This window comes from Trypanosoma brucei, chromosome 10 (genome assembly GCF_000002445.2).
Source record: "Trypanosoma brucei brucei TREU927 chromosome 10, whole genome shotgun sequence".
Classification (NCBI taxonomy): domain Eukaryota; phylum Euglenozoa; class Kinetoplastea; order Trypanosomatida; family Trypanosomatidae; genus Trypanosoma; species Trypanosoma brucei.
The window spans coordinates 1,265,258-1,289,062 of record NC_007283.1 but is presented as its reverse complement, the minus strand read 5'-3'; the positions used below and the strand labels follow the sequence as shown (position 1 = coordinate 1,289,062).

General features: G+C 42.3%; 5 protein-coding genes across 5 annotated transcripts, besides 44 other annotated features; all 5 read right to left on the bottom strand.

Annotated features, from left to right (window-relative positions):
- Positions 1–846: 846 nt before the first annotated feature.
- On the bottom strand, positions 847–2,142 carry Tb10.70.1910 (hypothetical protein, conserved; the record flags this gene model as incomplete). Its single annotated transcript, XM_817672.1, has 1 exon — positions 847–2,142. One exon carries the CDS (start codon positions 2,140–2,142, stop codon positions 847–849), a length of 1,296 nt encoding a protein of 431 aa, XP_822765.1.
- Positions 2,143–2,629: 487 nt separating this feature from the next.
- Positions 2,630–2,678: a microsatellite.
- A 777-nt stretch (positions 2,679–3,455) lies between these two features.
- Positions 3,456–3,476: a microsatellite.
- A 499-nt stretch (positions 3,477–3,975) lies between these two features.
- Positions 3,976–4,055: a sequence feature (T-rich).
- An 870-nt stretch (positions 4,056–4,925) lies between these two features.
- Positions 4,926–5,873, bottom strand: Tb10.70.1930 (hypothetical protein; the record flags this gene model as incomplete). Its single annotated transcript, XM_817671.1, has 1 exon — positions 4,926–5,873. The coding sequence occupies one exon, from the start codon at positions 5,871–5,873 to the stop codon at positions 4,926–4,928; it is 948 nt and encodes a 315-aa protein (XP_822764.1).
- An 867-nt stretch (positions 5,874–6,740) lies between these two features.
- Positions 6,741–6,772: a microsatellite.
- A 169-nt stretch (positions 6,773–6,941) lies between these two features.
- Positions 6,942–7,020: a sequence feature (T-rich).
- Positions 7,021–7,152: 132 nt separating this feature from the next.
- Positions 7,153–7,214: a sequence feature (G-rich).
- A 347-nt stretch (positions 7,215–7,561) lies between these two features.
- Positions 7,562–7,596: a microsatellite.
- Positions 7,597–7,608: 12 nt separating this feature from the next.
- Tb10.70.1950 (TPR-repeat-containing chaperone protein DnaJ) lies at positions 7,609–10,530 on the bottom strand (the record flags this gene model as incomplete). Its single annotated transcript, XM_817670.1, has 1 exon — positions 7,609–10,530. The coding sequence occupies one exon, from the start codon at positions 10,528–10,530 to the stop codon at positions 7,609–7,611; it is 2,922 nt and encodes a 973-aa protein (XP_822763.1).
- An 866-nt stretch (positions 10,531–11,396) lies between these two features.
- Positions 11,397–11,425: a microsatellite.
- A 1-nt stretch (position 11,426) lies between these two features.
- Tb10.70.1970 (hypothetical protein, conserved) lies at positions 11,427–14,708 on the bottom strand (the record flags this gene model as incomplete). The annotated part of the gene is made up of 1 exon (XM_817669.1): positions 11,427–14,708. The coding sequence occupies one exon, from the start codon at positions 14,706–14,708 to the stop codon at positions 11,427–11,429; it is 3,282 nt and encodes a 1,093-aa protein (XP_822762.1).
- Positions 14,709–15,125: 417 nt separating this feature from the next.
- Positions 15,126–15,169: a microsatellite.
- A 99-nt stretch (positions 15,170–15,268) lies between these two features.
- Positions 15,269–15,305: a sequence feature (AT_rich).
- An 80-nt stretch (positions 15,306–15,385) lies between these two features.
- Positions 15,386–15,407: a sequence feature (AT_rich).
- A 130-nt stretch (positions 15,408–15,537) lies between these two features.
- Positions 15,538–15,588: a sequence feature (T-rich).
- Positions 15,589–15,742: 154 nt separating this feature from the next.
- Positions 15,743–15,783: a sequence feature (G-rich).
- Positions 15,784–15,787: 4 nt separating this feature from the next.
- Positions 15,788–15,812: a microsatellite.
- A 40-nt stretch (positions 15,813–15,852) lies between these two features.
- Positions 15,853–15,880: a microsatellite.
- Positions 15,881–16,125: 245 nt separating this feature from the next.
- Positions 16,126–16,159: a sequence feature (T-rich).
- A 192-nt stretch (positions 16,160–16,351) lies between these two features.
- Positions 16,352–16,415: a microsatellite.
- A 114-nt stretch (positions 16,416–16,529) lies between these two features.
- Positions 16,530–16,574: a sequence feature (T-rich).
- A 347-nt stretch (positions 16,575–16,921) lies between these two features.
- Positions 16,922–16,944: a microsatellite.
- A 104-nt stretch (positions 16,945–17,048) lies between these two features.
- Positions 17,049–17,076: a microsatellite.
- A 62-nt stretch (positions 17,077–17,138) lies between these two features.
- Positions 17,139–17,172: a microsatellite.
- Positions 17,173–17,298: 126 nt separating this feature from the next.
- Positions 17,299–17,347: a sequence feature (A-rich).
- A 116-nt stretch (positions 17,348–17,463) lies between these two features.
- Positions 17,464–17,522: a sequence feature (A-rich).
- Positions 17,523–17,665: 143 nt separating this feature from the next.
- Positions 17,666–17,702: a sequence feature (AT_rich).
- Positions 17,703–17,908: 206 nt separating this feature from the next.
- Positions 17,909–17,963: a microsatellite.
- Positions 17,964–18,179: 216 nt separating this feature from the next.
- Positions 18,180–18,225: a microsatellite.
- A 117-nt stretch (positions 18,226–18,342) lies between these two features.
- Positions 18,343–18,450: a sequence feature (A-rich).
- A 56-nt stretch (positions 18,451–18,506) lies between these two features.
- Positions 18,507–18,549: a microsatellite.
- Positions 18,550–18,720: 171 nt separating this feature from the next.
- Positions 18,721–18,741: a microsatellite.
- Positions 18,742–18,822: 81 nt separating this feature from the next.
- Positions 18,823–18,926: a sequence feature (A-rich).
- Positions 18,927–19,115: 189 nt separating this feature from the next.
- Positions 19,116–19,140: a microsatellite.
- Positions 19,141–19,282: 142 nt separating this feature from the next.
- Positions 19,283–19,316: a microsatellite.
- A 74-nt stretch (positions 19,317–19,390) lies between these two features.
- Positions 19,391–19,411: a sequence feature (AT_rich).
- Positions 19,412–19,540: 129 nt separating this feature from the next.
- Positions 19,541–19,566: a microsatellite.
- A 31-nt stretch (positions 19,567–19,597) lies between these two features.
- Positions 19,598–19,653: a microsatellite.
- A 470-nt stretch (positions 19,654–20,123) lies between these two features.
- Positions 20,124–20,158: a microsatellite.
- Positions 20,159–20,397: 239 nt separating this feature from the next.
- Positions 20,398–20,439: a microsatellite.
- Positions 20,440–20,441: 2 nt separating this feature from the next.
- Positions 20,442–20,492: a sequence feature (A-rich).
- Positions 20,493–20,688: 196 nt separating this feature from the next.
- Positions 20,689–20,802: a sequence feature (T-rich).
- A 170-nt stretch (positions 20,803–20,972) lies between these two features.
- Positions 20,973–21,001: a microsatellite.
- Positions 21,002–21,160: 159 nt separating this feature from the next.
- Positions 21,161–21,215: a repeat region.
- Positions 21,216–21,231: 16 nt separating this feature from the next.
- Positions 21,232–21,294: a microsatellite.
- Positions 21,295–21,496: 202 nt separating this feature from the next.
- Positions 21,497–21,593: a sequence feature (T-rich).
- Positions 21,594–21,897: 304 nt separating this feature from the next.
- Positions 21,898–22,093: a sequence feature (T-rich).
- Positions 22,094–22,130: 37 nt separating this feature from the next.
- On the bottom strand, positions 22,131–23,675 carry Tb10.70.2020 (hypothetical protein, conserved; the record flags this gene model as incomplete). The annotated part of the gene is made up of 1 exon (XM_817668.1): positions 22,131–23,675. The coding sequence occupies one exon, from the start codon at positions 23,673–23,675 to the stop codon at positions 22,131–22,133; it is 1,545 nt and encodes a 514-aa protein (XP_822761.1).
- Positions 23,676–23,805: the final 130 nt, after the last annotated feature.

Sequence of the window (23,805 nt, the reverse complement as noted above, 5' to 3'; positions counted from 1 at the left end):
TATTAGGGGCCGATAGCATATTATACTACAGTGTGTAGCTCTAACCATCAAGAGCTAATCCTTCGTGATTCCTAAGTCCCCATTTTTTACGTGTTCTGGAGGAGCAGTCCCCCTCCACCGATACAGGACACTAGGGAAAAGTAAATGAGACAAAAATAATACCCTTTTCGCACAAGTTGAGAAAAAGAAATGGATTAAAAATAGGGGTGATTCTGAAACGTTCTTTTCGGAACACTGAGTGGTGCAACTGTTGAAGAACAACGCGGCGCATGTTAGCCTCAGGGTGCGCACACACCGTGAAATTGTTTTAAGTTTAAGTCACTAACCGTCACACAAACCCACTGGTTTGTCCATTCGCCGGCCCACTTCAAATTCACTTGATGAAACAAGCATCCCTCTCAGTAATAATGACAGCGCAGATGTATACGAAGGAACTCCCCCACATGCATGCACGAAAGATCTATTGTTCGGGTGCTGATGTACCCTCCCTGCCTCCACAACTTTATTAACTACATCACTCCACTCTTATTTCATACGCATTCCTTTTTTCTTCCCCCCTCCCCATGCGCCTCGTAACCCACACGCCGCATGACCCGCCTTACCTCACTCACCTACCATCTATATCTCTGCGTAGTTCGTGTGTGAATGCATGAGGCCCTCGTGGCGGAAAAGCGCCAACGGACGACATCCCGAACGGCTCAGGTATATTAACACGCAAGACGCAGTAAGTCAGGGAGGAAGTGAACTGACCCTCATCCCTAGAAAAAGAAAAGTGGTTACCTGGTGAGTCATAAGAGCGGAAAGTAATGACCTATTAGGGGAAGAGGCCTACAACCTTCCCTTCACCTACGTCACGCATTCTACATCGGTGCTACTCTCACTTTCAGAGCTATCCTCACCGTCGTACTCCACAACATTCCACCTATTTGCCCGTAGCTGTGGTGCGCGCCCCTCATGTGTCACGGCGCCGCCATTACTGATGGTGTTCTTGATGGGCAGAGGCTCATTCGCCGGCTTTTCGGGTTCCGGCGTTCGCACGGACTCAGTGCTCGGCCTCCCATTGAAACGGCGGATAGTTTGTCCATCCAATGCATTAGGAAACCCAGCGGGGGCGGAGGGCATTGTTGAGGCATGCACGTATTGCTTTTCGTAATCCTCTTCCCTCATTTGAGAAGGGCGTGGTGGGCGCCCGACGCGACGGTCCTCCCGCAGGGCGTTGAAAAGACTCATTATCGGATCAAGTTTAGGGCCATCAGATTCCCCTGCAAGTTCGTTGCGCATTGTGGGCTCTGGCATCTCACTACTGGGTGGTAACCGAGTTGGAGTTCCATTTTCCAGTGCCTCTCGCGCGGCGGATTTCGAAAGTCCAGTGCTGTCCGATTGAGGGGATGTTTCCTCAGGCCCACTACCATCGTTAGGAACAGTGTCGAAATCGAAGGGAACGTCCACCCATCGTCTATGCTTCTCAAAGAAATCCAGTTGCATTTTTTGTATCTTCGACAGAAGATCATCACGAGCTTCCGCCACCACTCGGTTACGCCGAGCCTCCGCCTCCGTTGGCAAAACGACATCAACGACATGAAGACTGCCTTCGCTTCCGTCACCGTCACTATCGTAATCCATAACGTCCTTATCTCCCTGTGAACCACTTTGAACGGCGGGCCCGGTGGAATTCCCGTTGTGGTTGCGTCGAGGGGCGATTGTGCTCGGTAAATGATCCCGAACCGAGGCATATATGCCCTGAATTTTGTCCCGTAGTGAGTCACGTGTGATATTAAATACCGAAAAGGATGGTGATTCCTTTCCTTTTATCCTCTCCCCAACCCCACCCTCCACCGACCTTTCAGCTTGCCATATGAGATATTGCAACCTCCCGCGGCAAACCTTTGCATCAAGCATACTCACGTCGACGTGAAGAAGCGCTTGGCGCTCTTCTGCCGTCTTCGGGCGACTCAACGCCTCCCGCACACATTCGGCAACTTGCTCCCATTTCGCGAGACCGCTCCCATCGATATCGTCAACGTCGTCACCGCCGCTGCGTTCTGAAGGGGCCTCAGTGCTGAGTGGAATACCAAACCGCTCTGCAAGTAGTAGAATGTAGTTATCTATGAAGTAACTGAATCTATGGTTAATGTGTTGCATCCCCTATATTTCCCCTTCGTGCTAAGGTGCCCCCCTCCACTAAAAGAACGGTAACTGAAGGAAATATAAAGCAGAGGAACGGCCCGCTCAAACAAATCGCACCGTATACCCCTTCCGCTTACGATCCCCTTTGCAGGGCCTTATCAAAAAAAAAAAAAAAAATAGCGGCTGTAACCTATAATGGCAAGAAACCAACACAAAGAAGAAAAGTAAGAGTAAGAGAAAGAAAAAAATCATCAGTCACGGCTGAGCAGCAAACAATGGAGAGGGCTATTACGCTGGGTACTTCCCACGAGCAGACATAAATTAGCCTCATGCGCTCCCCTCAATGAAGTTGGAGGTGCATATCTTTTAGCTACGAGGGAATACTGCAGTAAACTATCACTACGACGCAGGAACGAGTGTATTGCATTGCTTAACAAACTGAGAAACAAAAATAAAATGCAAATTGACACTGAGCCGAAAGAAAGTGCCCATAGTGATTTGAAATAATAATCATAGTAATGGTAATAGGAATAAAAATGAGAAAAAAATAAGTTGGAAATCATATATGCACTCCCTTTTGGATGAAGAGGTTTGAATAGCATCGGTAAGTGTTATTGGGGTATTGAATCATTCAACCTGTTTCCCGTAATCCATCATTTCCTTTTCTCAAAGCACACCTGCCCATACACACACGCAAATATTTGGCAGCCCCCGCCCCACGGCAGAGTCTTTCACCACTCTCCATACCTGAGGAGTATGTCCTCCTGCACATGCGAGTAAACAATTACATATTTATATATACAAGTGAGAAGAATTTATAAAAATTGCGACCATAATTATCGTGATTATGATTATTATTACTAGTGTCCGTATTGCTCACGAGTACTCCATCTCACACTGATCCTATAGAGCAACTTCGAACAGAATCAGGTGCATAACTGCTTTTACATTTATAGACTACAAGGCATAAACAAACACACAAATGCATACATATATTATTTTTTGTCCGTCTGTGTTCATACGCTTCTGTCCATCGTTTTGGTAGCACAATGAGCGACCGTTCACAACGCAACACTTCGTGCCCTGCGCTACCACGTTGCTGAAACAAAATTTTAAAAAGGTAAGAAAAAGTATAAGAGGGGGGCTGTAGTGGGGCGCAAACCAAATACTACGGTTAGAGGAAAAAGTTATTTATTCTCGTTTCCCTTCCGCCACCCTTTCATGAGCTGTAAGACGTTTCACAAGGGTTTAAGACGGCACATGGAGAAAAAACAATGGTAGCATTGGTAATAATAACTTTATATTGTTATCATAAAACGTAAGATTGAATATATATATATATATATATACGTCAAATAGTGCCCCTTTCCTTCACGGCTCTGCCACTGACAACTCATCCCCTTGTGCTCACGTTTTAGTGATGCAAACGCACACACAAGTTAAAAAATAATAATAAACAGCAAATAAATAGATAAAGTAACAAATCACATTCGAGTCTCTTTTGTCATTTCTCTCATCAACTTTGACACTCTTTTCATCTGTTTTTCATTTATTTATTTATTCTCCCGCCCTTCTTTCCCCCCCCTGGTACTTAAACACATAAATAGATATATGAAACACACACGCGCGTGGTTATGGACATAAAAAAAAATGCACACGCCTCACATGTCTCTCCACAATCCGTCACCAATTCCCTCTAAATTCTGCTTTTAGAGACCATTCGCAGCATGTGACGATGTGCACGAGTACGTACCAACAAAGATGGAAAAGAAAAGGAAAAAAAATATATAACACATCCACAACTGGGAAAAGGGGGTCTGGAAGGAAAGGGTGGGATATAGGGCTATCAAAAAATAATAATAAAAAGAAAAAAAACTAAAGTAGGGAAAGAAAAAAGACAAACAAGCACTGACAAATTGAAAAAAAAAGTGATGAATCACTTGTTTATTTCTACAGAACTGATTCCCCCATCATTACATTCAGTTTAAATTCTCCGTTTCTTTTACGCATCCCTCTCCCTTCCCTTTTCCGCCCTTGCCACATTTTCTTACCCATGGACGCGATCTGAGAAACGAGAAGAAAATAAGAAAACCTAGTGGGTTAAAGGGGGAAAAAATAACTCAAAATCCACAGAACGAGTACTCCTGGGTTACAACAATTTAACCCACGTAATATATATCAACGAAAATAGTAATAATGACAATAACAATAACGTTAGCTGTCCGAACGTTAAAGAATTGAAAAACGATATTGCTGATCTGTCTACAAGACCACGGAAAGGAACAATAGATGGAAAATGTGTATCATACATCAATATGCTTGCGGAAACAAGACATCAATGGAGGAAACAGTTGTGTGCTGTGAGGTATTTCAATAATACAGTGGTATCAAAATAATGTAACGCATAAACTTCTGCACGTGAACTTCCCGAACAAACACAAACACACACAGAAGATAATCAGACAGCTCTTATTTCCCTCACACATTTGAGTTCACACTACTCTATAACATGGAACGGAACAAAGTGGAACTTCAGCACGCAGAGAATACAAGAAAAAAAAATTACCACTGGAGGTGTGTATAAAACAAAAATAAACGTCCGCCAGAGAAAGAGAGATAGAGGGAAAGAGGCGATGTATCTGAAAATAATACCACTTTTACGTTATAAATGTCTCGCCCTCAGAAAATACACGGGAACTTCAAGCTGCAGAAATATTTGATTCAAAGGGCTGCCTTAAACTAAGATTGTATCAATAGAAATCCCATTTGGTAAGTTCCAGCAGCAGAGTATCATTTATTCAGTTAGTGGACTCCTCCAATCTAGCATCGGTGCATCCGTTGCTTCCGGTGAACTGATCCTCCACCTTCATTGTCGCTATCGTGGCCGTGAGTATAACATTCTCCACTGAACAAATTTTAACCGCAGCCGGTTGGTCCCCAAGTAGTTGTACGCCCCCCAGCCACTCCTCGATGGTGTACGGCTTAAAGGTAACTTCCCTGGTCCTGTTGAGAAGTGCCCGGGTCAACCGAGGTCGACGTTGAGGCTTTGGCGATGCGGGAATTTCAACCACAGCTTTCACTACAGCCTCCTTTACCACTGCAACAAATTCGTTTAGATGGGCAATCTCTTTTTGCTGACATGCCCCAGTAAAGGAAACTTTCTCGTTTTCCGCTGAATTAATAATGTCCCTACAGGGCACCTCGTTGGTGGACAGTGCGACACCTGTGTTGCAACTAGGGGATGATGATGACACGACCTCCTTCTCCTGGATCTGTGCCGGTGGGCCCGGCTGGTAATGTGTTGGCATGTGAATGACGATGTCAATATCAGATTCATCATCTAACACTCTGTCGTCACTAAATGTTCGAGCGGATACCGCCGCTGTCATGCTTCGTTCCATCACACGTCCACTACCTTCACTTGCCGGTGAGGTAAGTTCTGCTTTACTGTTATTCTCTGCATGAGTGTCCATTTGCTTCTGATTGGGGGAGCGCGGTAAACTACTGGTGTTGAAGATGTCGTTCCTCTCACGGAATCCCGAAAAATCTGGCCACTGATGCACATCAGCAGCTGCATTTGCCCGCATAACAAGCGGTGACTTTGACGTCTCCTGCTTTTGTTCCCTCTGTGAGGGAGTTGGCCTCTGATTGACCTTGTTGGGTGTTGCGTTACTCGATTGAAGGGCCGTGAGGGGTTCGACCGAGGAGATTGACTTGCGGTCACCTCCGATTACCATTGAGCCCATGTTGCGAGCTTTACACGGCTGACACCTTGAAAATTAAGTGGGAGGCGCAGTGCAAAATGCTGTCGAGGAACCGTATGGATTAACACTGTAACGCTACCAAACCGCCTTTTCCACACAGTATATGATCCTACCACCCGTTCCTTTCCGCTTCCTCGATTTAACCTTCCTCACCTATTTTTTTTTCGGATTTTTACACACCTATAGATGTTTTCCAAGTTTCTCTAATTCAGTTACCTTTCCTCAAAACTTCGCCACCTTTGGTGCTTTTCCTTTAGCCGCTTTGCAACCCCAAATACGCTTATCAACTTACCGACGACTACCACGCACTTTGAAGCAGCATAAGAGAAGGGGGAAATGCATGCAGATATATAAAGATATAATTATTTGCATATATGTTGGGCGACAAACAGATAACAAAGGAGATAAAACATATATCGTGTAAACACAACAAAGCATCGGGGACGGTAGCTATAGCCGTGCCAAGCACAGCGCAATGACAAAAATAATAATTCTGTCAAATCGCCACTCTGAAAATAGGAAGCGAAGAACGCAAAAGAAAATAAGGATGTGTCCCTCCACCCTCACACGGTAATACCTTGAACGGCAGAGAAATGAGGGAATAAAAAAGGGGGCAAATTGCATCAAATCACCCTCTCGCTCGTTCGTTTTAAACCGAGACCACATTTCTACAACGCAAAATGGTAGAAGTAATAATTATAATGTGCCGGCAACCGGTGCAACGCACAACAAAATAAAACAATTCAAAGAGAACGTAAAAGGGAGGGGGAAAAAAGAAAAATAAAGAAGTCTTTCCACGAATAGCATTCGAACCTCTATCACGATCCCACGTATCCCCGGGGCCCCTACCACATAAACACACACACACACACACACACACATATTCAGCTAAACGTAGACATGACTTAGATATTAACGTAAATTTGGGGGTTTACCCCTTTTCCTCCTCTCACTTCTTGTTTATCATCTTTCACTTGTGATTAAAGCTCTACTAATACGTGTTTCTTTTCCTCATCCACCTCGCAATTGATGTCGTATCGTGAACACGGGAGAAAAAAAAAAGGAATATGTACGGAACTAAAAACAAAAACAAAACAAAATGGAAAAGGAAAAGGAAAGAAGAAACGAACATGAGCACACAAGGCGCCAGGGGCAATGAGTTGCTAGCCCGTGCATTAACGTCCCATAGTGCACAAATAATGAATGACCGCCGTCCTTCTATTAACACAAGGCCGATGTGCCTTCATAACGTCCGTAATTACCTTCCCCTAAATTCCTCCCCTCCCCCTCCTTCCCCTCTTCTTTTTCCTCATCCCCTTTCCTTTAGTACGCTCTATAGGGATTCGTTTTACTCAAATACGTCAGTAGATGCACAAGGGTATATATTAATACATCACCACACACACACACGTTACATATATACGCACGCCAACAAAATTAAACAAAACAAAAAAGTGAGATCAAACAGCGTATGGTCTCAGAGAAGCCGGGGTTTTCACACGTGGGTAAAAGGCAAGGAACAGAAAAGGGTCAAGGCAAGGTGTACGCAACACTAAACCACCTGTACATGTTAATTGCCTTGCGAAAAAGAAAGAAACTCATGCGCCATGAGTTTGTAGATCTAGACATTGTAACTGCGGCAAGAGGGAGGGAGCGAAGAGAAAACACACATATATGTATATATAGATATATATATAATGTATATTGTTGTTAATAGTCAACGATTGCCGATCACCTGCTTCAACGCTTGATACGCAACATTGATTTCCTTAAACTTTTGCTCCGCTACCTGTTGTTCATGTTTGGGTGCCCCAACCCACCTGTCAGGATGCCACTGAAGTGCAGCCTTGTGATATGCCCTCACAAGTGCCTGTTCATCCAAATTGGCGGTGGTCTCCAACCCCAACAACCGCACAAGTTGAGCTCTAGAGTGTGATGCGGTCGCAACCGATGGTCGTCGATTGTCTTGGCCCTCAGCTTTATGCTGGGCACCAGGAGAGCTAGAATGTTTTTGATGTCCTTTACCACGCCAGTCATGGCGCTCGCTGCCAGACCCATAGCGGTTGCAATTATCATTGTGTGCGCGCTGTATCTGTTTTTCTTTTTCTTGTGTCATTCTAACGACCTCATCCAGATGCTGCTTGTTTGCTTTGCTTGGCTCAAGTTTTACTACCGTGCGGAGGTCGCTAACAGCTTGTTTAAGAAGGCGTATATCTGTTCCACCTTTTTCGCTAAATAAATGGATGTTTATGTGAGCCCTCCGGGTATATGCCTTAGGTGCCGTGCCGTTGATGCTAATAGAGTTATTGACATCCTCCAGCGCCTCAGCCCAGCGGCCACACTGCATACATGTTGCTGCGCGGTTGCAATATGCCATTGCAACAAGTGAAGTATTCTGTGGATCTATCGAAATGCAGGAAGTATACGCATCGTATGCTTCTGACCAGTTTCCGCTCTTATATGCCGCATTACCGCGATCACGACATCTCTCAAATAACGTGAGGTTGCGCTCTAAGGCGATATAACGGCTATCCTCTACTTCTCCGTCAGCCTTTTTCAGCTCAACTGCGTGCCGAACCAGCTCTAGAGCCTCCGCCACACTGCGCTGATTGTGTGCGCAGTAAAACAGGCTCTTCGCATGGAGAAAGAACAGCTCGGCGCACGTCGGATGGCTCTTCTTCAGTTGCTTGACACCCTCCAATGCTTTCCAGCAGTCTAAATGCAAAAGGGCCTCAAGTTTCAGGCAATGCCACGGAATATTTATTGGGCTGATGTGGCTAAAAGTTTGAAGAAGTTGTTTAGCGTGCCACAAACACTTTGACCAGTGTTTTTCCTTACTGCAGCTGTGGTACATCTCCACCGAATGAAGAAGTTCCAGTTCATCGGCTATTAGCCGCTCATCAGCCGCGTTGGTAGAAAGCTCACTGGCCTTTCGGTAGTGATACCGTGCCTCTTTCGTCCTATACATATACAGAAGTGCTTTCGCGGCGCGCCAGTGAGCCTTAAGATTGGTTGGTGAGTTGTAAAGCACATTCTCACAATCCATCAGAGAGAGCCTGTACTGGTTGTTGAGTAAGTAGGCAACAGCTCGATTGCATAGGAGAACATTGTTTTCCGGGTCGCATCTAATAGCGTCTGTGTATACTTGTATGGCCTCCTTGTATTGTCCCTTCTTCACAAGGTCATTGCCACGTTTTCGAAGAACCGATACAGCTTGGGCTGCAGAGGACAAGCCGTCCGACACCTCTGCTGCTGCCTCGCTTCGAGGAACTATAGGAGCTGCTGGTGGTGCAACTTTCCCATGTAAGTGTGAACCACGGTTTTTTAACCGATTAAACATTTCGTGAACAACCGCTGAAACTGAAGATTGTGTTCCACTGGAGCCGCGGTACGCTGCTGAATCAATAACTTCACTAGTCGGTGTGGCTATTGCTGAAGCGCGTCTCGCTTTATCACGTAAAGTAGACTCACCCCCGCCTATGTCACACGGCTCAAAATAATCTCCATGCCATTCTTTAGGCTTTTTATTTTGCACTGCTGCTGCTGTCGGTGCCTGACCCACACTTCCGCGCGGATGCATGAAAGACTGAACTGTTGGTGACCCCTCCCTCGTTGTGGGCCCGCAACCCTCGGAATTACCACCTGCACTGCTAAAACGGTTTACAGGAGTTGCAGAATGTGACCCCGCGGGATGGATCCCTTGCTTCCTAATGGAATTATTCACAGCGGTTGCGGCCGGGTGCTCGGGGCGACGAGGGCACCGGGTATCATACGACTTTGGTTGCTGCAGCGCATCTTGTGCATGAACGGCATCGTCGGAGTCGGCCTTACACGATTCTCGGGATTGTGGCGCCAGGGGCACTGGTGGAGCGGAAACGCCCGTTGAGGGAACTGGTGTTGCCTCATTTAAAACAGCGTCCGTGGCAGTCGCGCCACTTGGCAAGCCTGACGGAGCCGCCAATGGAGTTTGGAACAGCCCATTCTCAACTGGCGCACGCGTGTCAAATACACAATTATCGGAGACACTATCAGCTGGATGGGAAGCACTTTCGGAGGGACTAGCACTTAGCACTGGTGACGGCGACACGCCTCCCGGACTTTGCGCGCCACTTTCGCTTGTTTGGCTGTTTGCATTATCTACATCTTTTAGGCAGCGCACCGCACTACCCCTAAGAATTCGTATAACCTGGAGTTCTTTTTCCATCTCGTTCAAGCGCCGTCGGTCACCTGATTGACGATACCGGGCCATGTTTGCCTCGATTTTAGCGCTCAGCTGATCGAACTGGCGCAGCTTCCACTGAAGCAACACTTGTTCATTGTTGAAACCCCCACCACGCTTATACGTTGATTGCTTCTCTCCACAATGCACCGGCACGTTATCATTCCCATTTACGCAGTTTTCACGCGTGCTGTCCATCAATATTTGGTGGTCGTGTTCGCCCTCACTTCGACCCTCTAAACTATCGCACGGTTCCTCTGTTATTTGATGCGGATTGACGACACCCACAACACGCCCACAGTCCTTTGGTCCAACTGAGAGGCCGTTCAGCTCAACGCGCTCCTCTATATCCCGAGGGCGTCCAGCAACTGACCCTGTCGTAACCCATTGCAAGGCTCCAAACAGGTGCCTTACACTCATTCTCCAATAAGGGAGGGGCAAATTCGATAACAGTTCTAATTAAAAATAGTACACCCTTATTTTAGAGGACAAAAAATAACTTTATGAGAACAATGTACATATATTTATAAGGAAACACAGGGGCGTGGGGGAAGGGGAAGAATAAGGGAGGAAGTAGAAGGAAAACAAGTCGCAACATCCGCTACGGGGATCCACATACCGTGGAGAACATTAAAAACAAACAAACAAAAACCTTCACTACTGGATGAGGAGGGGCCAAGAAAAGAATACACAACACAAAAGCCCCTGCGTAATTCACTATCCCTTTCCGCTTGCTTAACTATACAACGGGATAGTGAGACGCGTAAATGTGTACACGCAAAAGAATGGCAGATCAAAGAGCAAAAGTGAAGATATATCACAATTGAGAAGAATACCCCGCCTGCGGCAGGGAAGGGGAGGATCGTCCCCCTCTTCCTCTTTTTTTTTCTTTTGGCTCTTTCGGTACCCACCATTGAAATATTCCCTCACCGAACATGAGAGTGAACGGTTTGAAAAATACAAATGCAAGGGCAGAATGGGCCTAATGACAGGGGGTCCCGGAAAACAAAAGAATATACATGTATATATATATATATGAACTCGGTGATATAATAGTAAAAGAAGGGAAAACGAAAAACGTGCTGCGTATCGGATAGACCCGCTAAGTGGATCTACAAAGGAAAAAAACAAAGCAACGACGTTACAACACAACCATATACAAAACGGGGGTGAATTTGGCTGAAGAGGTGAATAATATATTCCCCATTCAAGCGCGGGTGCGCGGTATATCCGTTGGAATATTTTTTTGTTTTCTTTTGCGTCGTACAGAGAAACCGGTTGAAAATTTGTTGCTGTTGCAGTTGTTGTTGTTGTTTTCAGCGCCGCTTGAATGGAGATCGTTTCCCTCCTCGTCCCGAAGGTGGTGAGATAACTCCCTCTTGGATCTCATCATTAGCTTTGTTGCAATTCCCTCTTGATGCATGAGCCTTTCCTCTGGCGGACGCAGTTCCAGGCGAGCCACGGGCGGAGTGGCCCCCAGTTGGTGATGAACGGGAGCACAAATAGAGACTGAGTTGTTTCGATGCCTTGTCCTGTTTTTTCTGTCGTCTCTTTATAGATTTTTCGAGGCTTATACGGTTTTTCTCAATGCAACCAATCATACAATCTAGGATAGCAACCATTCCCTCCGGACGACTGGTGGAAAGGCCATGCAATACGACATCGTAAATAACGTCGATGGCGCGGCCCTCCACATAGCGTCCATTCGTTGTGTCACGGTGAGCAGAAAGTCGCTTCGTTCTCTTCCCAACTGTATGAGTTCTAGGCACCTCAGCTTGTTCCGATACATTATTTATTATTGTCTCCTCACTGACTACAGAGAGCGGCTCGGATCCCTCCCCACAGAGGTGCTCGAGCGTTTTCATGGGACCTCCGTAGTTAAAAAGCATTACTGATGTGTAGCGCCAGGGCTCCTCCTTGAAATTAGAGCTCCATGATTCTAACAACGCCATGCGATACGCCTGTGCAGTGGTTGCGTTTTCAGTCTCAACAAGAAGCCTGAAGAATGCATTGTACACCTCTATCGGCTCATATTCACTTACTTTAAAGGCGGGCAAAAGTGCACAGCGGTGAATGCCCACACCACTCTCACGACCACAGACGTGAGAAACAAACAGATCAGAACCCTGATTATACGGCACTCGTCTGTCCATCATCACTGAGTGAGTTTTTGCGCGGATTACCTCCGCCGATCCATCCGCTCCGTTGGCTTCACAATTGGCGTCATCTCCGGAGCCGCGCGTCACCTCATGAATGAGAAGTGCGGTATTTTTAAAGTGACGCTCATCACGGCCAAACATAGAAGCATGAGTCGGAATACCGGCGCGAACGTCCCCTAACGCGTCAGTCAGCCACGTTTTCCATGGTACATCCTGCCACATGCCCCCTTCATCCGCTACTGGTCCATTGTTTAGCACCCCCAAGGGTTGATTCAACTCCTTTTCCCCAAATGATGAGCAATGCGTACCGTTAACATTCACGTACGTTACCATATTTGTTTTCGAAACTAAGCAACTGTCCGGTTCCCGAGGTTCCCGCCTAAAGGCAATAGGGGCGGTAAGCCGTGTTATCACGGGAGACTGCGGAACTGGAGTGGACCATGGTATCCCCTCGCTTACCAAAAGGTGCCAAGGCCGCTCTGCAACGAATGGTGCCCACCGTAAGACACATGGTTTTGAGTCCACTGGGTTGAGTAACGCGTGAAATGGGATCGGAATGTGCCTGGAGGACCACGTGTGAATAAAGCAAACCTGCTTCACCTCACACAAGGGAGAACTAACATCATGGGCAGGTTGCGGAAGAAGCATCCCAATAGGGCTTATGAATCTTTTGTACAACTTGACCATAAGGTCGTTCCAGTTGCTTTCTGTTACCTTCCGCATTCCTGGGTCCTGCAATAAAAATTCCCTTGATGAGATGAGAGAATATAACACTTCCAAATCCTCCAGCTCGTACCTTGCCGTATCGTCGACTATCAGCGGTTCAACATAAACCCGCCCCGTGTGGATAACGTAGGCGTTGGCATGGTTCGGCGACAGCTTAGTGTAAACCACAACGGTTACCTCCTCACGCACAGTATAGTCCCGTAACTTGTTGGCAAGAGACTCCGGTCCATTGGGTGTGATCCAGCTAACAGACGGATCCAGCAAGGGGTGGTATTCAACACCTTCCCGTGCTGGAATCTTCTTTCGCAGTGAACCACGGGGACTTTTGCTATTCGCGTCAATAAAGTCTGTAAGCAAATCCCTCCCTGTTTCAAACAGTAAACAGGCCAACGCGTGTTGAAAGGCACCCAATACATCGTTTTGTTTGATGAGCCATTGTTCACCGTCCTGCCACAACTGTTGTCCAAGCTCACAGACTTTCTGTAGCATAGATAACGGCGGTTGTGACACCATGTAACCTTCCATGCTCTGCAGTAGAGACTCCTGTGCCTCTCGAAGACGAGAGCACATCAGGTGGTTTACTACTTGTACATTTGTGTTACCTTCAGCAGGTACCATCCAGCGATCCTTTGCAACTTCCCAGGCATTGCAAGTTGTTTGAACCGCCTCAATGCTTTCGTCAACGAGTTGCCGACCCTCCTCATCTGCACCAAGTGTGTTTTCCGCCGCAGCGTTCCGATATTTAGCGTCCACGAGGATATCTGATTGGCAAGACGATTTTGCCGCCGCGTTGTGGGTCGTCTCTAAGTTGCGGGGCCGCGTTGCAGCAACCAAACGCAATGCAGGGACCTCACCATTCTGTTGAGGACTCTCACTGCCATGAAACGGCTGGGGGTTCTCTGGCTGGCCAAATCGACGGGGTAAACCACACTTCGAATTTTGTCTGTGGTACGCCTCCGTCATGTTGCGTATGAGCCATACGGGAGAAGCCGCTTCCTGTCGGTGCACAGGGCCGTTAATTATCGCGAGAAACACCTCAGAATTTGCCTCAATCCACCTAAAAAGATCCGGCTCCTCCTCAAGGATGGTACGAAGAACATCCCTCAGTCGCGTTGGATCTCGATCTACATATTCTACAATCGACACCATAGTTTGGTGATCTTGGAGGCTTCGTGGGAAGTCACCGTACTGATTTCTGGCAATGTAAAGCATTTGTCGGAGCCCGCGGCGTCCCTGAAGAAATATAAACTGCTTCATAAATTCATATAAACTTGGACCGTTGGCGAGCTCGTCTGCACCGCCACTTTGTGGGGAAGCATTTTCAGAAGGTGAAAGGGGTGAAGCACACGACCGTTTCGGGGATGATTGGTCAGGTGGTTCTCTGCTATTTTTTATGTCAACCTTTTTACGCATTGCCTCTGCAGCGGCCCACTTTGCCACACATTGGAGTGGTTTTGCCACAACAATAATGGATCTCCCACCAGGAATGATGATCTCCTCTTGAAGTACATTTGCATTTGCGCCCGTATCATCTTTTCCTGCAGCGTACAGTAGAGAGCCATTTAAAAAGAATTTTGCATTGCTGACTTCAAGAAGAAGCTGGTTTGCCGCTACGTCAAGCAACTGTCCAATAGTAATGGGCGGCTCAAGAATGTATTTCCTTCCCGCTGGGGTCTTCAGGAAAACAGAAGAGGTTGAATCGGCCGTAGGCATCGTCACTTCGTACAAACAAAATTTGGAGAAAAAAAAAAAAAGAGGCCTGCGCTACCGGACACGGTGTCCTCCCTTCTGAAGGAAAATTAAATATTGTCGCCTTTTCTTTTCCCTTCCCTCCCCTCCTTTTGAAGCGGTATGTTTTTGTTAACCTTCCCTTGTCACTCAACAAAGCGGACGAGGAGTGGAGATGTGCGAGCCTCTGGAACAAATATTGTAAGTCGTACGATTACGGGCTATTTTTCACTTTCTCCCAGCCTTGTTTTGTTTGTTTGATTGTATTCTTCGCTTTCTTTCTTTTTTTTCCCCCTCCCCTTTTACTCCTCCTCCTCTTTCTTTCACTTCCAACCTTTGGTTTCTCGCTCCTTTATAATATCTATGAAGCGGGTACCCCTTGGGGGGAAGAGAGTGTCTAATTTCCCTTCCTTGTTTCTTTCTTTCTTTTTTTTCTTTCTTTTTTTTCTTTTGCTTTTGCTTTTGTTTTTTGTGTGCGTGTATATATATATATCGTCTTCTTACTCCTGTCCTTCCCACTACTCCTTCACTCTTTCTTTCGTTCCTTTTTTTATTTATTTATATGTATTTATATAAATAAATGTGTGCGTTCTTCTCAAGCAAAGCAAACCAAAAACGAAAATAGTTTGTGATATTCGCCCTATCCAAATATAACCAATATCTTTTTTTTTTTAAAAAAAAAAAGAGCAAAAAAGTAACGAACCTCAAATTTCTTTCCGTTGTGCGCCTGACCTGTACGGCGATGAAGACGGTAGTAAGCCACACACGTCCTCTACGCAAACTAATGAAGGTAGTTTTTTTTTTTTTTTGAAATAAAAAAAACAAAAGATAGATAGAGAAAAGAAAAGGAAAAAAGAGAAATGAAGATGATATTCACATTCGTATGCATATTGGTGTGTATTTATACATTTATTAATGTGCAACTGCATGCAAATGACAAACAGAAACTATAAAGTTAAACACGAGAAATTTTTTAAAAAAAAAAGTGTCTTCTTTTGCCTCATCTTAATTTTCAATTTCCCTTCCCTTCCCCGCCCCGCCCCCTTCCCCCTCCCCCACCTTTCAAAAAAGAAAAAAAAGAAAAAAAAAGAGACACAAAAACACAAACACGCGGTCCCTTTTGTATATATTTTTTTCTTTTCTTTTTTTTCTTTTTTGAAAGGTGGGGGAGGGGGAGTTGCTTACATTACAAAACAAAAGCACAACTAACACCTCTTCTTCCATTTCTGTAGCCATTTATAACGTTTTTTTTTCTTTTTTTGGTTGGAGAGAAAAAAAAAAGAAAAGAATATTAAGTAGCCCAACTGTTTAACAAGAATTTAATTACAGTGACAAAAGGAAAAAAAAACCTTAAAGTAATAACACGCACAGTGAAACCAACCAAATAATAATAATAATAGTAAAAAGAAAAAAGAAAAAAGAAAAGAAAAGGGAAGGTGAAAGGTAGAAGGAGCAGAGCATCTACAAAGCAACAACATATTTCATTTAATCGATGCCCCACACCACCAACTTAACCACATCCCTATCAAATTTTTAAAAAAACAAAAAGTTAAACATAAACATAAAATAAAAGTAAGCAAATATTGAAATTTAGTGCTACCGACTGTCTCACATCCCATGAATTTTGAAATAATAATAATAATAACAACAATAATAATAATAATGGGAATGACAGGAATAATAATAATAATACTAGAGGTAACACACACACGAAAAAAAAAAGAAGGGTTATATAACACGACAACAAATCCTCGTCAGTATAATCGTGCGTAAACGCACGTGGGTATATAAATTTAAATGAATAAAAAAAACAAAATCGAAATCGAAAACGAAAAGAAAAAAAAAGCAAAATGATTTCACCTCATTCATTCATTCAAATCGGCCTCTAAACCATTAGCGTTGTGCGACCGAGATGAGAGAAATAACGACCAGTAGGGGAGTATTTTTTTTTTTCCCCCCCCCTCATTCTTTTTTTGTTTGCGAATTAAAGTTGAGCAAAGTAAAAAAAAAAAAGAAACATAACATAACATAAGAGAGAGGAATATAAGATAATGGAATAGAGGAAGGATGTGGGTTCAACAGAATATTAATAGTAAGAATCATCATGACAAATGATGACAATAAAAGAAAAAAAAGAAAAAAATCGTAGCAAACGCGTGGAATAAAACAAAGCAAAATAAAAATTTGATTAATTGATTAAGCAAGCAAGCAAGCAAACAAGAAAAAAAAACGCTTGGTAAATCCGAGGTCTTACCTCATAACGGTTTCTTTTCTTTTCTTTCTCCCTTTTTCTTCTCATCCCTCCTCTCCCTTCCTGTGTGTGTGTGTTGTTGTTGTTGTTGTTGGTGGTGTTTTTTTTTTTTTAATTGCAGCAGTAATAAACTCAAAAGTAAATACACAATAACAAAAAAAACAATTATTATTATTATTGTCAATATTATTACTATTACGATCATACCAGAAAAAAAAACATTTTCTCTCTAGAAAAAAACAAAAAGAATCACCCCGCAAATGTTCTCCTATGGGTTTTTTTTTTCAGCGCAACTTCGTAACAACTTGTCCAATTCCCTTCCGTTTTTGTTCTCTTTTATTTTCTTTCATTTCTTTTGATTTTCTTTCATTTTTTGCTTCTCTCTATTAAAGTTTTGAAAAATTGAAAAAAAAAGATATATTTGAAATGCCACCGCGGCAAAAAAAAAAAACAAACGGTACCATTCAACATATCTTTCATGTTTCTTGTTTCTCTCTACTTTTCTTCTTTTTCTCTTTCTTTTTTTCTCTTTTTTTTTCTTGCCTTTTTGAAGTCTCTTTTTATTTTCTTTTATTTTTATTTTCTCGTGTCTTTCTATCACTTTTCTTCTTTCTGTCCCAACAGAAATCTACTTTCCAAAATTTGCATCACAACAAAATTAAAGAAAAGTGAAAGTAGGAGGAGAATAAACAATTAATTAAATAAATAATTAAATTTAAAAAAAAAAAGTTGGCACCTAAATCTCTACAACATCATATACGATAGGGTTACGGAAAAATATTTCCGACTTCAACAACAATAAAACATTTGCCGTTGTTGTGGTGGTTGCTTCAAGCAGTTGACGAAAAACAACTTTTTTCTTGTTATTTTTTTTTTCATATAACAAAAGAGAAAAGAAAGAAAAAGGAGGAGAGTATAAATCCGAATAAAATCAAATAATAATAATATTATAATATTAATATTATTACTATTAATAATGTTAATAATAAAGAAAATCACGGGCACAATAATACAAATACACAAGCACAAACATCAGCATAACACCACTAAAAAGAAAAAAAATGAGAAGTATATAATGAAATCAATAAGAGAGATCTCCAGTTCAAAAAAAAAAATGAAAAAAAATGTGACATGTGTATATAATTTATGGTGTGTGAAAGAGAGTATATAAGACATAAGTGTATAACTGCATGACTGTTTGTGTGTATATAAATAGAAATATATATCTATATATATATATATATATATATAAATGTGCTCATTCATTGAAAACGAAAGAAAAAAATGAAAATAAAAATAGTAAACGTATAAAGAGCGGATATACAAGACAACGTATGAAGACAACTATAACCCGCTTATATATATATATATTTTTTTTTATTTATTTCTATTGTACAACTCCACCAGTTTTTCATCTTTTATTTTTTCTTCATTTTTTTCATTTATTATTATTATATTTTTTTTGATTTCGTTTTACACCACACCAACATCCTCGCACATCATACCTTCTAAGTGTTGAAGCAAAGGGGAGAAAACATATAAAAAAAACAATAAATATATAAATAAACATATAAAGGAAAAGGGATTTAAGGATTTGGCTCTGGAGCGGGAAACGTAAAGGATACGATAAACTGTCATTAAGGATAAAGAGGAAACAAAAAGAAAAAGTGAGGTAAGGTAAGATAATAAAAAGAACAAAATAAAAATATTTCTTTTCTTTTTTGTCTTTTAAATTGAGAAAAGACGAAAAATAAAAATAAAAATAAAGTAGACACATTTCTCATTCCCACTCCGTTTCCCTGCACTGCAACTCCACTGTCGCTTTGCGTGTAGCCCACGGTCCATTGGTTTCTTTTCTTCTTTTTTTTTTCCATTTCACTTCTTACCTTATCTCTTTACCTTACTTTATGTGACATTTTGGATTTTGCATTTATTTCTTTTTTTTCTTTTTTGCCGTCACCACACGCACTCCTCAACTCTAAACCTTCATTTGTGATGTACACTTCCTATTATATAATTATATTCGCTTACCTTTTACCTCTCTTAAAAGAAAAAAAAACAAATTTTTCGTTTTATTTCTCCTCCTTCGTGAAACACATCAAGAATAATATCAAAAATAATTATGGTGGTAGCGCTAGTGGTAAAAATAATAATAATAATAATAATTACTGGCGCCATCGGTCATCATCACAGTGGCAAAAAAGAAAAGAAAAGGAAAATAAAAAACATGAACATCAATGTAAAAGGACACAAAACATATATATATATGTAACGCGCCGGAATAAATAGGAAAAGAACCGGAATATTTATAATAATAATAATAATGATAATAATAACGATAAGACACACACACACACACAAGGGGGAAAAAAGAAGAAACTGCAAATAAAATGAAATTGAATGAAAGCAAATTGCCAAAATAATAATAATAATAAAACAAGCCCCACCACTCCCCTCCATCTTCCCCTTAATTGGTGAAAATAAGAGGAAAGCATGCCGAATAGAGGAGCCCGTAAAGAAAGGAAAGTGAGAAAAAGAAAAAGAAAAAAAAGTGTGATAGGGATGATTTTATTTTATTTTTATTTTTATTTTGGGGGGAGGGGAGGGAAGGGGAGGTGGGCACATATGTATACAATTATATGCATATATATTTATATATATATATATATATATATATATTTGCATGTAAATGTATTTATGTTTTACCCTTCCTCCGCCTATCACGATCATTTTTAATTTTTAAAAAATCTCAGAAAAAGAAACAACAAAATGGAAAAAAGAAAAAATACACAAATAAAATTTGGGGTTTGACGGCATAAAGAACTAAAAGATGCTCCCTTCTGCTCCTCCCCTATCAGTTCATTCATCTCCTTTTTCGTTTGTTAGCTGTTGCCGTTATTGTTGTTTTTTTTTTTGCAAAAAACAAAAGTATAATTAAGTAACTCACAAGCAAATATATCCCCCAATGGACACACTAATTGGGCATATATAAACTGAGCGAGACGAGGGCTCTAAATATATAAGTACGGAAAATTTTGTTAATTCAAAGAAGAAGAGAGAAAAAAAAAAAAGCAACCGCTCCAAGAGGCGGCCACAACCCCTCGACAACGGATCACACACAAAGACACACGTGTACATATATATATATTTTTTTTTCTTTTTATTTTTCTTTCTTTCTTTCTTTGCTTGTGTACCTTTCACACATATAAATATATGTATACTTTTTTGCTTATTGTCCCAAAAATGAAAACAAAGAAACATGGCCAGGTAAAAAAAGAAAAAAAGAGAAAAAAAGAAAAACATACATACATTTGCACTTATACAATCTAAGCCTCCGTCCCCATCACAGAACATGGTGCGCACATCAGCTTTTGTGCATTCACCTTTCTCTGCCCTTGACATACACGCGCACATTTATATTTATATTTATTTACTCATTTTATCTATTTATTTATTTATTTTTTTGGTTTCTTCTTTTGCTTTCGTCTTTTTTTTTTCCTTTTCACTCCTTTTTTTTTCCATCGCAACTGCTGATGATAATGACTTTTTTTTTTTTTAATCTTTTTCGCTTTCTCCCTCGTATTCATTTCCCTTCCCCTCTTGTAATGTTTGGCGTCTTTTGTCTTCAATCCGTCAGTTAACTCTCATGTTCAAAAAAAAAAAACAAAAAAAAAAGGGAGGCGCACATACCTCAAATGAAGACCAGAAAATGAGAAAAATAAAAAAAAAAGGAAAAAATGAAAAAATGAAAAAAAAAAAAAAGAAAAATAAAAAAAATGAAAAAATGAAAAAATGAAAAAATGAAAAAATGAAAAAAATGAACAAAAAGCGGCCCCAGTCCTTCAAATGGAAATGAGGAAACCAAACACAAAACATGCGGCACAACGGCTCATTCAAGATTTAAAAAAAAAGAGAAGAGAAGAGAAAACGGAAGGGGGAAAAAAAAATGACCCCCCCCCCTACACACACACCGCATTTCGTCTCCTGCATCAAGCAATAAAAGAAAAAAAAAGAAAAAAAAGAAAAATTACCCATCCCGATTATTTCACACTTCCAAACTAATTGATGTATAAAACTGGAGCCTCAGATATTCTCTCCCAACACACATACTTAGAGAAAAAGAAAAAAAAAGACACCCTCCCTTAACACCACATATTAAATATCATACCAAATTGTATAGTATTGCCTTTTTTTTTCTCTCTCTCTCTTTCCCTTTCCCTTTCCCTTTCCCTTCCCCCTTCCGTTAGTGTCGTTGCCATTATTACCATGATTATGATTACGATTATAATATTTATTGTTACTATTATTATTATTATTATTGATGTCACCATTACTATGACCTTTCTCTTTTCTTTCTTTCTTTCTCTCTCACACACACACAAGCACGCGCATCCAAATTCCGTTCCTTTTCACCACCGCCGCCCTCTTGCCTTTCTTTCTTTTCCTTTTTTTTTTTTTCCATCCCAATCAGTGGCGCACAAATCGCACAGGCAAATAAAACAAACATCCACCACAGTTGCACAAGAAAAGGGGGAAAAAAAAGGAAAAGAAAGCAAGAAAAAAAAAGGAACTTGAAAAGACAAAAAAGCTGCAGAAAGGGAGGTGAAAAGGAAACAAAATTTATTCACATCTCAAACCCGCCAGCTATTTTAGGACTTTAGCAGAGTTTGGTGGGGGATAAGACGAAACAGGAGAATAGTTATTTAAAAAAAAAACAATAAATTACCTCAACACCCCTCACATATCAGTCACATTCTCCTTTACCATTTTTTTTCTCTTCTCTCTCCCGCGCACAGTCGTAATGCCATCAGCAAAAAAGAAGGAGGAAACAACAAAAACAAAAACAGTAAAAGACTAATGTCATCTCACGGCAACGGAATAAAACAAACAAAAAAGGGGGAAAAAGGTGGCACAATATTTTTTAAAAAAAAAGCAGGAAAAAACAAAAAACGAAGGGGAAAGGTATGAAAATAAATCGAACGTGGGCAAAGGGAGCTGAAAGGAAGGGGGAAAAAACGAAAAGAAATGATGGGACGATGGGTAAAAAAAAAAAACAAAAAAAGACAGATAAACAAAAACGGAAAAGACAACAAAGTCCACAAAACAAACACAAACGCAAGGAAGTGGAATAAGAGGGACACTCCAGGTTTTCCAAATTAGATGGTTTCACGAGGGTGTGGCGATGCCTGTTGGCTGAGAACAGGTGAAGCGTATGGATTATTGCGACGTGGTGGACTTATCTGACGGAATCTGGAGCATACGGCAACGGGTTGCGTACCGTCATGTATTTGCTCACCCTGTTGATTACGTTGCGTTACCCTCTCGTCCCCGGCATCAGCTGCGCCGCAAGGAAACAAATCGTCGTTCCGGCAGTATTCTTTGTTATAATTGCCGTTAATGTTGCTGTTAATAACAGCATTTCCCTGGGATTTGGTATTACTTTGAAAGAGCCCCCCATCACAGAGAGGGAGAGACGCCATTTCATTCGGTGGTTGCTTAACAAAAGGAGATGCATGACGTCCTACCTGACTATTTTCATCCCGGGATAATCCATATTTCTCAGCCAACATCTCTGCAACCTGACTGCCAGACTGCCGCAAGGCAATTGGACGGTTGCGCACGCTGATACTCAGTTCAGAAGTTGGCGAATCACTACGAGACGTGGACCGTGGGCTGATTTCAGCATTCGCAACGAGACCTTGCAGGACATGAATGAAGTTGCAGCCACTGCCCATGCGGCAAAGATGTTTTGTGCGGAAGTGGGCGCAGTGTTGCATCTTTTTGCGTGGGATGGCTCCCTCAACATCAAGAGCCAACAAATACTGCCGCGCACCATCCGTCACAAGAATCTGATCTCCAGTGTAGTCCTTATACTCTTCAGTACTGTTTTGCTCAAACACACGCACCACAACATCGGGACGAAGGCGCGGATAGAGCGGAAGCAGTTTCTCATCGACGATGTGTGTGCTGTTTCTACCTACGGAACTAAAGTCGTCCATGACAGCATGGACGTCCTCGCAAGCCATACCGGACATGCATATTCTGTTATTGATCATTTCTTCACACAGTACAAATTTTTTCTTGGAGTTATCACCATGCTCATTATAATCGTAGATGTACTCCATGCTTCCCTTTGTGTAGTACACGAGTTCACTGGGGATGTTGAAGTACTCCGTCATGCTGGGGTGGAAACACCGAACTGTGAAACCATGTTGGAAAATCCCTTGTGGGGCACCAATATGTGGTAGAATATAGTTCCATGTGTGTTCCGCTGCAACGTGCACCTTAAGGCATTGATCACCCTCTGGGCAGTGCAACTTGTGCATGTAATCCTCACAAATAACTGCACCATGCTGGAGCTTTGCGCGTGTGTGCACGGTACGATTATACCTTGCACACACAATGGTGTTCGTACGCGGGCACACAAAACGAACGGTACCGCTACGCTCGCCTTGAGAGGCGCCACTTCGCGAAGGTGGGCTTCGACTGACGACGTGAACTTTGGGTTTGGAGTTCACTGCTGTCGCCATTGTATGCGCTTGCGGCCGCATTACCATATGCGACTGCGACTGCGGATGCGGATGAAGTTGCATTTGCACGGGCGCCGTCTGCGGCACAGAACCTGAATACATAACTTGCTGTAAGTTTGGTGGGTTTCCCTGTCCCACATCCGCCACGCATCTGTTAGTTGGCCGATACATTTTTAAACTAGAAAAGTACCCGCCCCTCTCACAAACACACCACTAATACACACCCTGTTTCACACGACGCTATTGCCCGCACAAATGTTGAAATGCCACGTTAAAGCTATGATTACTCCCTCTGCTCCTG